The sequence below is a fragment of the Ictalurus punctatus genome, chromosome 28, assembly GCF_001660625.3.
Source record: "Ictalurus punctatus breed USDA103 chromosome 28, Coco_2.0, whole genome shotgun sequence".
Classification (NCBI taxonomy): domain Eukaryota; kingdom Metazoa; phylum Chordata; class Actinopteri; order Siluriformes; family Ictaluridae; genus Ictalurus; species Ictalurus punctatus.
In genome coordinates, this window is record NC_030443.2 from 1,699,255 (window position 1) to 1,714,234 (window position 14,980).

General features: G+C 46.1%; 1 protein-coding gene across 2 annotated transcripts in view; it reads left to right on the top strand.

Moving 5' to 3' along the window:
* nova1 (NOVA alternative splicing regulator 1) overlaps positions 1 to 10,591 on the top strand; it is a 35,382-nt gene extending 24,791 nt beyond the window's left edge. For both annotated transcript variants that reach the window (XM_017459899.3, XM_017459900.3), the window contains exons 3-4: positions 1,387 to 1,553; positions 2,470 to 10,591. In XM_017459899.3, coding sequence (XP_017315388.2) covers positions 1,387 to 1,553; positions 2,470 to 3,489 — 1,187 coding nt within the window. In that variant the 3' untranslated portion in view covers positions 3,490 to 10,591. The remainder of the gene's footprint in view (positions 1 to 1,386; positions 1,554 to 2,469) is intronic.
* Positions 10,592 to 14,980: the final 4,389 nt, after the last annotated feature.

The following is a 14,980-nucleotide window of genomic DNA, read 5'->3' on the forward strand; positions in this document are numbered from 1 at the left end:
ACAAGGCAGGTGACACCATGGACGGGGTGCCAACCCATCACATTCACACACACACACACACACACACTACGGACAATTTGAAAATGCCAGTCAGGCTACAGCACGTCTTTGGACTGAGGGAGGAAACCAGAGTACCCGGAAGAAATCCCGGAAGCATGGAGAGAACACGCAAAGTTCTCACACACAGAGCAGAGATGGGATTCGAACTCCCAACCCTGGAAGTGCGAGGCAAACGTGCTAACCACTTAACTCATTAGGGCCAAGGTGACATTATTCATAGCTCTACTTGTTTTTGAGGTCTGGATGAAGTCAAATCAATTAAAGTGACCAGTGAAACAGCTGTAATAGTTCAATAATAAATATAATAACCGATTAGGTGGCTTGGGATTTCCAAAACTATCTACATTTAAAAATTCTTGAAGCCGACCCCAGCTTTGAGAATCACTGCCCTAGAGGACCAGGAGAAAAGCCTATGAAGGTTAGTAGGAAAGGTTATGGTAAAACAGCATGGTGAGATATTAGGACATGAAAGGCACGAGGGGTGAGAAGCTCCACTTCTGGGCCATAAGCAGACTCCTGCCAATCCGTCACGGAGAGTGAGAGAACGCAGAGACAGAGGACGACGGAGCAGCTGGTGTTGCCAAGTTCTCTGTAGTGATCCATTTCCCTGTCAGAGCCAGGAAGTGGAGTGCATGGAACGAAGCCAAGGCTGAAATGAAGTCCGCGTTGTGGACAGATTGATGGTTCCAGAAGCCCACCTACAACTACTGTCTGAGATTGCTACGAGATTATTGGCATTGCTATTTCTAAGACGTGAGAGGCAAGAGGTGCGTGTTAAGAGAAGGAAGCGAGACACAAAGAGTACCTGAGAACAAAGATGGTGGAAGGAGTGGCCTAAAAGGAACGGGACACGCAAAAATGGATGCCTTGCTGAGTTTCCCGCTCACACCTGGAGCCTGATTATATTCGGTCAGTGGTGGTCCCAGGACATCTTGGTGCCTGAGCGTTTAAGAGTACAGGATGGCTATTTATGTATTTGTTTGTTTGTTTGTTTGTTTGTTTACAGTGTATGTATTTTCTCCTCCAATTGGAACCACTTGCATTCCACTAGGGCTATCACTCACACTTCTGCAATGTGTTATGATTTCTGGAACTAAACAAGACCGTCTCCATCAAAGCAACTGTTGAGACTATCGAGGGTTCTTTATCCTTAGCAACAGGATTCCAGGCAGGTCATAATCTTCAACTGCCAAAAAGGGATCAACTGTGTGTGGTGTGTGTGTGCAGCAGCTGTGGAAATAGTAACCAGTCGAACAGTAGTCGTTTAAATAACGCAGCTGTTTAACATTACACATTGTACCTGTGTGTTTGTGTGTGTGTGTGTAGGTACGACAGAGCGCGTGTGTTTAATCCAGGGTACGGTCGAGGCGCTGAACGGCGTTCATAACTTCATCGCAGAGAAAGTGCGCGAGATGCCACAAAGCAGCCAGAAAAGCGAACCGGTCAGCATCCTGCAACCTCAAACCACCGTTAACCCCGACCGAGTCAAACAGGTCAGTCACGCACGTACACACACATTCTACTTGAACGGCCAAAGAATTAAGAATTAATAACAGATTAAGCTGCTATCATGTGAAGGACAGCCTGGATGCTGAGAGCAGTGAGGCAGTGTGTTATATTAAAGCTTGGAGGGTTGTAGTGATGACGTGCTGGGGGTGTTCCCCAGGGGGAAAGAGCCAGACTGGGCCTGAAAAGAGAGCGCGAGAGCACTGGGTTATTTTTACCTGTGTGTTCCAGAGAAAGAGAGGGGGGCAGCTGCACGTTAAGCCCCAGGATCAACAAATGGCTGAGATAAGCAATGACTGGTCAGTGAGACCTGATAGACCGAAACTTTACTCGCGTTCTCGCTCATACACCTACAGCAAGCCGTATATAATAAAATATATAGTTGTATATACATTTTCCGGAACCAGGTCTGGAGTGGTTTAGAGCAGGTAATGGTGAACCAATCACCTTTACCACTTTACCACCGAGTGTCTGAATGAATGACAGATATCCGTAACGTTGCTTGCCAGTGACATCTTATCTCGCCCTGCCTTCATGCCTGTCAGGAACAAAATCACAAGCATGCAACACTGAGACTAGCGACATTTGAGTTGGTTTTATTCCGTTTATGCAGCGACAAATAATAAAAAAAAAAAAAGTCAGTTGAAGTAAATTCCTTGGACTGGTCAGGTAATAGTGCAGGTAATATGACTCTCGCTCATTCTCTCCTCTCAGAATGTTTGCTTTTACTTGTGTTTAGCTTTGTTTGGATTTTCATTCTAACAAACTTTTAACGAGAATAAATCCTTGATAAATATCAATCGTTTCTATCATCAGTTTGGAGAGTGCAGATTCTTCAACATTTGTGTTATTGTTAAGAAACTTGATGCTGTTCCTTAAGGCTTCTAACCTTCTCTGATGCAGGCTAAACTGATCGTGCCCAACAGCACAGCTGGGCTGATCATTGGTAAGGGTGGAGCAACGGTGAAGTCAGTGATGGAGCAGTCGGGCGCGTGGGTGCAGCTCTCACAGAAACCTGAGGGCATCAACCTGCAGGAGAGAGTGGTGACCGTGAGCGGCGAGCCCGAGCAGAACCGCAAGGCTGTAGAGATTATTGTGCAGAAGATCCAGGAGGACCCACAGAGCAGTAGCTGTCTCAACATCAGCTACTCCAATGTCACAGGACCTGTGGCCAATTCCAACCCCACAGGCTCACCATATGCCAACAGTGCAGAGGTTCTGCCTAGTGCTGCTGCTGCTGCCGCTGCCACTGCGTCCACGCTGCTGGGCCAGGCGGGCCTTGCCAGCTTCCCCTCTGCAATGTCTGGCTTTTCCGGCAATGACCTGCTGGCCATCACCTCTGCCCTGAACACGCTCGCCAGTTATGGCTACAACACCAACACTCTGGGGCTTGGCCTGAACCCAGCAGCCGCCTCTGGAGTGTTAGCCGCCGTTGCTGCTAGTGCTAACCCTGCAGCCGCTGCTGCAGCCAACCTCTTAGCATCGTACGCCAGCGAGGCATCCGGAGGAGCGGCTCACCCGGCTGCACCTGGGCTTGCCGGCTTCTCACTGGGTTCTCTAGCAGCTGCCACGGGAGCTTCCAACGGCTACCTGAACCCGGCAACCTCCCCGCTGGTGGCCTCCTCACTGCTGGGGACTGAGAAACTTGCCGAGGGTGGAAAGGAGGTGCTGGAGATTGCCGTGCCCGAGAACCTGGTGGGCGCCATTTTAGGGAAAGGGGGGAAGACGCTGGTGGAGTACCAGGAGCTGACAGGGGCTCGCATCCAGATCTCCAAGAAGGGCGAATTCATCCCGGGCACGCGCAACCGCAAAGTGACCATCACAGGGTCGCCGGCAGCAACGCAGGCCGCGCAGTATCTCATCAGCCAGCGGATCACGTACGAGCAAGGCGTCCGTGCCACAAACCCTCAGAAAGTGGGCTAGAGAGGGAACTCAAGCGATGGGGGGGGAGGGATGAGGGAGGGAGGGCAGCGAGGAAAGGGATTCGAAAGAGGATCGAGACAAGAGCGCAGACAATGACTGAGACGGACGAACGAACGAGAGACAAAAATGAAGGAAAGAGGTCGGTAAGGGGAACAGAAGAAAAAAAAAAGAGTACGTGTCCATGTTCACGTTTCGGAGGAAAGAAACAAAACAAAACAAAAAATGTGAGGAAAGAATGATGTTCAGCTGTGGACCTGGGGGCAGAGGTGTGTACGAATTTGGGACTGAAATTCTGCTGTTCCTTTTTTTAATTTGTATTATTATTATTATTATTTTTTAAACTCGAGCTAAGCGGTGTAGAATATGAGGGGCTCAGTACTGAACCCTGTGGCGCTCTGGGAGGGAGGAGACTCAGGCCTCACCTCCTCTGTTTCTCACACAGCCAGGGACCAGATAGGTTCCATTATATTTTTCTGTCATTGGTGTAGCCTGTACAGGTTAGTCCAAAAATGATGGCCTCCACATAGGCAATGGGTTTCGCAACAGCCCCTCTTCGGGGTCAATTCACTAACAAAGGTTTGGCCCTTTACAGATTTAGATGTGAAGCAGTCTTGTAGGGTTTTCCAAATTAACACAAGCGAGGCAGAATTTTTTTTTTGGGGTCTACTCTCGCTACCCACGTTTCAGATCCACGTTACCGTCTTTCTCCTGTTAATCGGACAGCAGATTACTCCCAGTCACAGCAGATTTAGATTTTACTTAAACCTGTGATTTCAGGTTGACCTGAATGTATAAAGGACTTCCTGGTCTTGTTTTTTTTTGTTCTTGTTTTTTTTTTTTTTTTTTTTTTTTTTTAAATATATGTCAGGAAGTTCCAAACTGAGTCTTTGTTTGGCATCAGCAGCCGAACCTGACTCGGGTTCTCAGCAACAGAAAGGCAGGCAGACAAAACAAAACAAAACTTCAAAGGTTAAAAAGGTCCCTTTGAGAGGACAGGAATGTAAACACACACATACACCCACACACACTGCGAGTGCAGTTTAGTCAATTGATCCCTCTTTGGTGCTAATCGCTAATGAGAAAACATCAGAGATTTAAGAAACCTCTTCCTTAGCTAGATTCGAGCACTTTGGGGTTGAATTTTCCTTCCCGTCATTTATTAATCAGAAGCAATTTTGCGATTCGGTCATCACATCGTTACAAACGAGACATCGGAGAAAACGAAAAACACTTTTCAGCTGCTAACTCGGTTATTTGGGATTGCTGACTTCGACTGAAAGAACTGATGCGAGAACTTCAGAATTCTGCATCGGGAACATCTCGAAACCAATCGTCCTACCGATTAAGGACTGGGGACAGATAGTCACACTAACATTACCATTAAGAAATAAGTACCTTGAGTGTTATGCCAAACTAAACTACCCACTATAGCGCTCCAGTAAACACTGGTGATTTTTAAAACGTGTGGGGGTTGGGGTTTTTTGTTTTGTTTTTTTTGTATGAATAGAGCTCAAGCTGATATACCTCATGTTTGGACAGAATGGAAAAAAGAAATGAAATTTTCCAGTTTGTATGCAGAGCAACAAAGTCCTCGATTGAGTTCCACTTGGCACCTAGTTCACTCCTGCGCAGACTAGCCTCGATGTCAGGCTGCCGGAGGTCTGGCAGCGGAAGGAAAGGAACGCATACAATGCAACGCAGCCTTTGTAAAGAAAATAATAAATAAAAAATGCATATATATATTAATAGTACGCTGTTTTCCACTCTGATGCTGGTGTGAGTTATCTGGCGTGAAGGAATCCCATGTCGTAGTGAGACACAATCTTGCCGAGAGAGCGCTCGTCTCAAAGAACCTGCTCATCTTCTAACATTAAGGCTGAGGCTCCTGTGCGGTTCTCTGGTTTTCTTTGGGTGCTTTGCCCGTGATGCCCCTGTATCCATTGTGTTGTGGGATGCGTTCTTTGGAAAACAGCATGGCAGAGTAATAAATAGCATGGTTTTTTTGGGGTTTTTTTCCAAGGCCATACACTTAGCATCGTCGTCTCTGCTGCTAACTGCATTTTTAAATCCAGCGAGGGAGGTATGAGGTACAGAACTCGTACAGATTGATAAGAAGGGGATCTCTTTTCAACCACACTGTGAATCAAGCAGCCGACACCATCGTAAGCTCGGGAATGTACTGTACACGTCGCGGCGTCCGCTAGCGCACGGCACGGCGGGGCTGGACGCAGTGGACCCTTCGGTTCCGCCAGTAGAGACGCACTCTGGGTCGGCTCTAACGGCTCGGAATTCACACCAGCCATTAATTAGCAGATCTCCGTTTGAACCGCAGCCGTCTATATATAACCGCGTGGCGATGCCCGATCTTCTACTGACCTAAATACACACTCGCAAAAGACATTCATCATCTGCCTCCAATTCCCAGACCGTAATCTGCTTTGGAACCAGGGGGAACAGGAACCAGGAGTTAGAGGGAGGGAGAGAGAGAGAGAGAGGGAGAGAGCAAGAACGAGAGACACGGCGATCCGTTTATACGTCTGGAATTATCGCGACAAAACATCGCCTTAAGAAATCTGTTTCGTGCGCCGCTTTCGGCAGGAAGTTTATCGACAGACCGTTTTACGAAATTCATCCATCTCAAGCATTGCGGCTGCCGAGGAGCAATTACCTCACGCTGCCGGTTTCAGGGCTAAATCGTTTATTTTTTTTGAGATTCGAGATAACGGTGCATATGCAATTTCAGAAGCACAAGCCCAGCACAACCGCATGCACGAGCGTCTCCGTGCGTTTTTTGTTGTGGAAATTTAATATGGTGAAAATGAAAAGACTTCAAATGAAATTGCAACTTCATTAGCCATGGACTCTCTGCCTCTGCATATCCGCTGCATATCTCCGCAGTCTCGTAGTCCCTGTTTCCTTCTCTTTTCAGGCTTTTGAAAAATTCTGAATGTATTCTTTATTTATTATTTCCTCCTCCTGTCCTCTCCGTTCCGCTTTCATCCGTCAGTTGCGTGGTTTGTTTTTCGAACTTGGTAACTCTGGTGGTCCCCCAGCCGAGTTCGTCCGTCCTGCTCGCAGTCTCGACACAGATTTTCTTCAGAGCAAGACGAGTCTTCTTGAGCACGTTTATTGAAAGGCACCAGACCCTTTAACGAAGGTAGCGTTCCTTCCTGACGTCCTTGGTACTGTTCCGTCGGCTAAACTCGCCCCACGTGGTTAGCCATGTTTCTTCCATGAAGGTCACTCGGTCATTGTACTCGTGTGCCAGATTGATACGGATCGGGAAGGGGGGGAGGGGTGTTTGGGTTAATCACTTAAAAAATTGGTAACTACCTCAACACTGTAACTTGAACAGGGTTATTTTGCGAGGATGATGTCAGAAGGGATCAGCTCCACAGGGGGATCACCTTAGCACCAGAGTTTCTCCTAGCTTCCTGCGTTCTTGCTCTCGTCTCTGGTTAATGGTGGCAGTTGATGAGTGTGTTCGAGTACATTCCTTGGCTTGAAGTATGTTCAGGCCTTCCCGCCCCCTCTCCTCTTTCCTCCACGGGGCAGCGGTTACCCCACGAGCACCATGCCGTTAGACCGCGCTGCTGCTCCACAAGTTTGTCTTCTCGCCGTGAACCCTGACCTGGAAACAGTTCTGTACCTCGACTCGAATCCATTTTCACACCTGACCTAAGATGAGTTTGCCCTAAACCGTTACGAGAGTGTAAATAGACTCGCTCCAACACCCTCAAACACAGGGAACTGGCACTTAAAAAGGAGTGCCGGATGCCTGAAAGATTCCAGAGCAAGGAACTCTGGGAAAGGGGGACGATAACCCACCTCAAGCTCGAACGATGACCGTCGTTCGTATCCTGTGCTCCCTATCCTCTCTCTCTCTCTCTCCCTCTCTCTCTCTCTCTCTCTCTCTCTCTCTCGGAGAACGGTCTGAGGTCATCCTTTTCCTCTCCCTTTCCCCCCTTTTTTAAAGATGAAACTGTGGATTCCGTCCTGTCCCATGGTCTTCGTGGAACTTTTTAGTGTCGTTCTCTAGTTTGTAGTCTAAATGCAGTTGTCTTGCGCCGTGGGTTTCAGTGTGTGAACTCCGTTATACTCGTGTGTATGACGACAGTGCCAATCGAGCCAGATTAAGATTAGCTTTTGCCATTTGTTTGTGCATTAGAATTCGCTCTAATCGGAGTGCCGGTGTCCATAATCGACGTCCCTGACGATGTTTTTGTTTTTCCGTTTGTTTTTGTTTTTTCGATCTTCGATCTACATAAATAAAAATGTAAAGAAATATTGGAAGCAATATTGTAGCATGTCGTCCAGTTTTTGTGTTTTTGTTATGTCCGTCGTACGAACCTTTGGATTTAATACACTTTTGAATGAATAGGTTTACATGTACTTTTTTTGTAATACTGTAAAGAAAGTAAAGAGATCAAAAAAAAAAAAATTTAAAAATAAATCGAAAAAAAAAAAATCTAAAAAATGCTGCTATTTGATAAATATACGAGAAATATTTTAGTTGAAAAGATGTCTGATCCGTTTATTAGCGTTACGCTCGTTTTTGGCAGGAGCACAAACGAGGTGTGTCGATATACAGATAACATAGCCGTGAAATAAAACCTGTGACCCCCCGCGCAGCTTCTTAACACGTAGACGTGCGATCGAGCGTTTTAGACGCCGACGACTATTTAGACGCATCGATCTAAGTGCCAATCGAATCGAAAACCTTTTTATTTCGAGGAGGAAAAGATAATCAAAAGAGCAAAACTTTGAGGAAAAAAAAACACGCAGAAAAAAAAAAAACAACAAAAAACAAAAACACGAACAAAGAGCAATGTCAGTGTTGTTTTTAACTCCATAGTTGCATAGAGAATAATAACGATAGTTCTTTTATGCATAAAAACATGGTTTTTTATACGCTCGGTCGAGAAAGCATCCTGTGCGTTCGTTTGACTTGTGGCTTCCACGCAGCTCTTCCTTCATATTCTCTCTGTAGGTCGGCATGGAGTAGGCATAAACATGTTATAATCATGTCGTAAAAACGCGTTACTAAGCACCCATAAACATGTCCCATTTATGAAAGTGTGTTTCGTGGAGTTAGGTGTTTATCTTTTTTGCACGTCTCTATTGCATGATATCCAAGTGAATTATCAGGGGGGGGGCGGGGAATCAAAAATTAACTTTAAAAAAAATAATAATAAAGAAAATGAAAACCTTTCGTTGAGTGTCTAGAGTCATTCTGAGGCACGGTTTTGCACGTGGCGCAGATCGAACACCTTTTCAGTTTAACAGCTTAAATTTTTATTCCTTTCGCTTTTCTTTTTTTTCTTTCTTTTTTTTTTTTTTTTTAAAGACAGATATCGGAAGAGCTCTTATGGTTTATAGACTGCGACGGTAACCATGGGAACTGGCCCTGCACTGTAATAAATAAATAAATAAATGAATGAAACGTCGGATCAACAAGGAGATCTCGCGGCTAAGGGGTTTAAAGCGGTTCGATAGAGATTAATGAAGCCGTTTCTTGTCGAAAGTCGGCGGTTAGGCCACTATCTGTGCTCCTGGGGTAAAGCGCGGTACCACACGCGGGGCAGGATAAGGACCTCGCCGTGAACGCGTTCGAGTTCGAAAAGGACTGCGAAAGTGCTGGTTAAAACGAAGTGCTGAGAACGAAGCAGGGATTTCACCTCGAGACGTACGAGTGTAATCAAATCGATCGGCTCTACAGTATTCTCGTTCAGACCGAAGCGCGTGCTGATCTTCGATCCTTCGTGTTCGCACTAGCACGGCGACGGACCATCGTCGAGACTTTCTACGCAAATTAGGTACGACTCCTCAGGACGCACTGAATCCAGACGACTCCTCGGACCGGTCGCATCGCGCGCGGTCCGACGTTCCGTCGCTTCCACAGGAGACCCGTTCGCTTTTAGAACGTGTATACGGTGTGTTATACCTACTAGTGTTTTCTCCCTGGAAAAAGAAACCCTGGACAGGCCACGCCCCCTATCAAGAGCGACGCTCGGGAAACGCGCCCGATACGACGGTGCGAACGTTCGGCCGTCCAGCTACTTTCGTTCAAGGTCGATAATAGCTAATTGTAATATTGTGTACATGTACAGTGCGGGGACAGAAATCCGGTCTGTCTGTCGTTTAGAGGATTTAAAAAAATGTCTAATTTAAAAAAAAAAAAAAAAAGGAAAAAAAAAAAAGCCCATGCATGCGAAACGTCCGCTACGTTACGTTAGGTTACATTGCGTTACCTTGTAAGTCATATTCACGTGAATCGGTTGGATGTCGTAACTTGATTCTCCTAACCCCGGCTGTAATTTTTCTGAATGTATTTGCATTTTTACATAAAATGATAACAGAATGTTATTTCCGTGTTCCGTCGTGTCCGTAGGTGGAGGCTGTTGAAACTCATGTTGCGTGCGTGCGCGTGCGTGTGTGTGTAAGTGTGCGAACGCCGCATTAGCGCCTGTGTTTTTATCTTCTGATGCCATTTCTCCTTCCTCTCTCGTCATCGAATGCACTTTACTGAGCATTAGGTCCCCATGTCAAAACACACACACACACACACACACACACATATACATACATATACACACACACACACACACACACACACACACACACACAGTGGAAATCTCCTGGATGCAAACCGAAACCAAGCAACCTGTTCTTAACCTTCACACAGTGCGGTTTTCCTCTTGCTCTCGTTTTGTTTATTGTTTGTTTTTGTTTATTGTTTGTTTTTGTTTATTGTCTTGTTTATGATTCGAGCTGTACTTTTCTTGTTGTAATTTTTGTTTTCGGGGGGAGATCCGAAGGAGTGCGTACGAGATTCCAGCATTCCTCCCATCTCCCTTACTGCATTCCCTTTTGTGTGTGTGTGTGTGTGTGTGTGTACGTGTGAGAGTGTGTGTACGTTTGAGAGTGTGTGTGTGAGTTTTGTGTCTGTAATTTACTGACACACAAGCGCTTGTTACTGTTTTTTCTTTGTTGGTTTTTTTTTTTCCCAATGCTTTGAATGTGAAAAGTGTTTTTTGATTTGAAATCTGTAAGTTATGTTCGTTGAAGAGGAATGGTAAATAAAACACAGAAACCTCGAAAATGTCTCCGCGCTCTCAGACAGGAACGCTTTTCTTTGGTGTGACTCGTCTTTTAACATCTTTTAAAAAAATTAAATAAAATCTTTATCCCCGTTCGTGTATCACACCCACAGAGACACACGCAATTTCTGCACGGCGGATGGACGGAAACGTAAAGCCACGGTAACGGGCAGGGAGGCGTACTCCTCGATACGCGGTCGACAGTTCGGTGGATGAAAGGTGATGTCATAGACGTAGAGAGTTAACTCTCGATATCAAGTCCAAAGAGCTTCACTGCCAGTGAAAAATAAAAGCAAAACAAACCCATGAAAGACATCGCAAAAACATTAGGTGTGGCTAAATCAACGATTTGGTACATTCCTAAAAAAAACAAACCAGAGCGCATTTATTATGGTTTTGAAACGTACCTAATTTTGTCCGAAGTCTCGTACGATAGATTTACACGCATCCGAGGTCAAAAAACACTTTAACGTTCTCATAATTTAATTGAATCCCCGGTGTCACAAACGACTCCTTAAAGGATTCGTTCTAAACGATTCGTTCTAAACTCCTCCTTTCAGAGAGCATACTCTGCTCTGATTGGTCAGACGTCCCAGTCTGTCGTGATTGGTCTAGCGCTGTCAGCGTGTGTCGGAAGGGAAACGCCCACTACCGTAACGAGTTTCAGCTCCGTCTGTCAGCGAGCAGGTGATGAAGACCAGAGGCGGGGCTTTGCGTTACAAACCTACGTAGGTTAGTACAGGAAGTAAAATCTGGAATCGCTAACGACTCGATTCAGCTGTTCAGAATCGGATCCTTCTTTTGGGAGTCGATAACTCCGTTTGTCGTGCGCTTTGATTTTTTGAAACTTCGCAGACGTTTTTTACGTTCACAAACAGCTACGTATATCACTCGCTACATGAAAGGAAATATTTGAAAAACCATAATAGGTGCATTTTAAAGAATGCACTGGTGAACCCAAAGGCCCAGGAGACTACAGAAAACAACTGTAGAAGAGTTCATTCCCTGATGAAGAACACTGCGCCCCCTTTGCAGCCAGGTCTAGAACAGCCTCCAGGAGGTAGGTGTATCTGTGCCAAAGCCAACAACCAAGAGAAGACTTCGAGATGTAAACCAGTGGTAAGCCTCAAAAACAGGAAGGGGGGGACTGACTGACTGACACAGAGGCCACGCCTCCTTCACTCTTCACTGGGATTGACCTGCACAGAGGCCACGCCTCCTTCACTCTTCACGGGGACTGCCCAGCACAGAGGCCACGCCTCCTTCACTCTTCACTGGGACTGACCGGCACAGAGGCCACGCCTCCTTCACTCTAACTGGTGGAATCTCTCAATCTTTACACATTTGGAGGTTGTGATCAATTCAGCGTGGTGAGGAAATACGGATGATGTCGGCTTCGCACTTATAGGAAACCCGCTAGACCAGATCTCTCTCTCTTTCTCTCTCTCTCTCTCACTCTGTCTCACACAACAAAACACAACACAACACACACACACACACACACAGAGGTGACACTGCCGCACTGCAGTGTGACCGTGTGCTTACAGTTTAATTATGATGAATGAACAGATGTGTGATAGTCGGAAGTGTGTGCCATGCTTTCTCAGACGCCGTGTGTGAGACAAAAAGCAAGTGTGAGACGTCTGGTCTGCGTCTAAGCATGGAGAATACACACACAATAGCCCCTATTAATAGTCTGGTAGTGATACTTTCATTTTATTCACGTACCGTACTACAGCACAGTGCGTACCGATTACTATTCAGGGCTTACGAGAACGATACAGGTGTTAAATATACTGTAGATATTATTATTATTATTATTACAGGGTAGCGTTACGTGATTGTAGCTCATAACGCACCTGACCGATTAAATCCCGAAGGCCACGTTTCAAATTATTTGATGAAAACAGCTCACTGGATTTTTGGTCAAAACAGAACGTCACACGTGGACCACGACGTATCCTCCTCCGCAGTCTGGTCTACTGTCCTATTTTCTGCTCCGCTCGCAGGCCTAAAGTAGAGCGCGGCTATTTCTAGAGCTCCCTTCGCCAATCGTACGCCCCACGAAGCCATCGTTCATGATTAGGAGAACCACAGGCTGGTCTGGAACAGATTTGCAAGCTACCGTGTGTTAGAATAAAGCCTGCTGAGTTAACAGTAAAGCTAACAGTAGCAGCGCCTCACAGTAACAACGTCCGCATCACGCACTCCACTCACACCGACGTCGTGGATCCGGTCGTGGCGTTTGACCTTCACGTCACGAACGTTGATGATCCGTGTGAGGATCTTTGGCGCATCTCTGTCGGTTCCATCGGTAGGTCCTGCTTACAGATCGAGTTTCCAAGCAAAACAGTTCATTGGTAAAAGAAAGCGGGGCGAGGGGGTGGGGAAAGCCCTGCTGGATTAAGGGCGGATGTGGATCAGGTGGTAGAGCGGGTCTTCCACTAAGCGTAGGTTTGGCGGTTCGATTCCCGACCCACGTGACTCCACATACCGAAGTGTCCTTGGGCAAGACACTGAACCCCAAGTTGCTCCCGATAGCAAGTTAGCGCCTTGCATGGCAGCTCTGCTACCATGGGTGTGTGAGTGTGTGTGAATGAGAACCAGTGTAAAGTGCTTTGTAGAACTGCTACGGTTAAAGCAGCGCTGTATAAGTGCAGACCATCGATTTTATGACTCGAGAAGGAAGAATGTAGTAGTATTTGTCAAACCGGATACGGACAGATTTGTTTGTAATTGGGAAACGAGGTCGTGTCCTCCGTTGCGCTCCCGAGCTTGTGTTTGTGATCAGATTCATACGGTATATTTGGCGACGTTACTGCGATTTCCAAACCGTTCTGTACAACTCCGTCGTGTCGCACTGACGACGTGAAAGAAAACGATTCTCAAACAAATCGGTTAAAAAAAAAAGACCAGTCGTTCGATTAGGACAAAAGTAATGGCGCCCTATAAAAGTACAGTGGTAGCCGACGTACAAATTATATTTATTTATTTTTTTAAACACTTTCAGTTTTTTCTTTCTTTCATTGCTGTTGATTAGATGCAGGGTTACTGCCGTAATATCTCATGTTGCCGTGGTGTCGTGTGTTAAAAATTTAACAACTGTATTAGTACGTCTTGCGACTATTAAGTGGTTTGTTTAAGACGTTAAAACCACAAAATGCATTGTTGTAAAAAAAAAAAAAAAAGAAAGAAAAGAAAAAAAAGTTCCCTTCGGCTGCGTCTGCATTCGGACGTATTTTTAATCTTATCATCGAGCTATAGTTTTATTACACTCTCTGTCCGTCCTTCTCGTCGCTCCTTTCTTTCTTTCTTTCTTTCCTCGTTTATCTTTCTTTCTCTCTTCCTCCCTCTTCTCTTCTTCGCCCGCTGTCCCAAAATATACAGAATGACCTTAATATACTGAGAATTATTGCAGAAATGAATGTTTTGTTCAACCGTTCTCTTTTTTTTCTCCCTCTCTCACCAAAAACCACCCCCCACCAACCACACACACACACACACACACACACACACACACACACACACACACACACACAGAGAGTGAGAGAGAGAGAGACGTCCCCTTAAGCTTTATGGAAGACTATTCATCTAATATTGCAACAACCTTGGTTTTCATTTACACGCGCACACACACACACACACACACACACACACACACACACACACACACACACACACACACACACATCTTGCCACAGTAGAGAGACAACCATATTTCTAATGATATTAATTAAGACCCACTACCCCTACACTCCTACACACACAGCTCAGCCTTCTCCCAGCGGTGACATCACACAGACGACACTCCAACACACTTCAGCAATCAGTAACCATCTCAGATCCGCAACCGCGGCCCGGTCGGTCCGATCACGATCTCAGACGAGTGCTACGGTCCGGCTGGACATCCTCGCTCTGCCTCTGCCTCCACCTCAGTTCCGCCATCCGTCAATAACGTTCCAAGGTCATACGTCTCCGAGCGTAGCGCATGTATCCTATCCCTTTGACGGCACCGTGCTGATTTCCTGTTAGACCTTATACGATGAGATCGGATGACACAAGTGCTGAATAATGCACTCGGATATTTAATCAGTGTGGAGCATATATGTGTACGTAGAACATATACATGTACGTGTGTGTGTGTGTGTGTCGCTCTTTTCTTTTAAGATAGAAGTAGGAGAGGATTTGATGGTAAAATCATGTTGTCAAGGCGACAGGTTCGTGGAGGATGGGGGGAGGGGGGCGAGGTATGGTGGTGGTGGTGGTGGCGGGGTGCTTTTCTGACAGAATGCTGGGATATTCCGGTCACGGATGCATCGCTATGCCACCGTAACCATGGCAACCTGGTGCTCCTGAGCCCCGCTCCAAAAGGACCAGGTAAGTACGGCTAA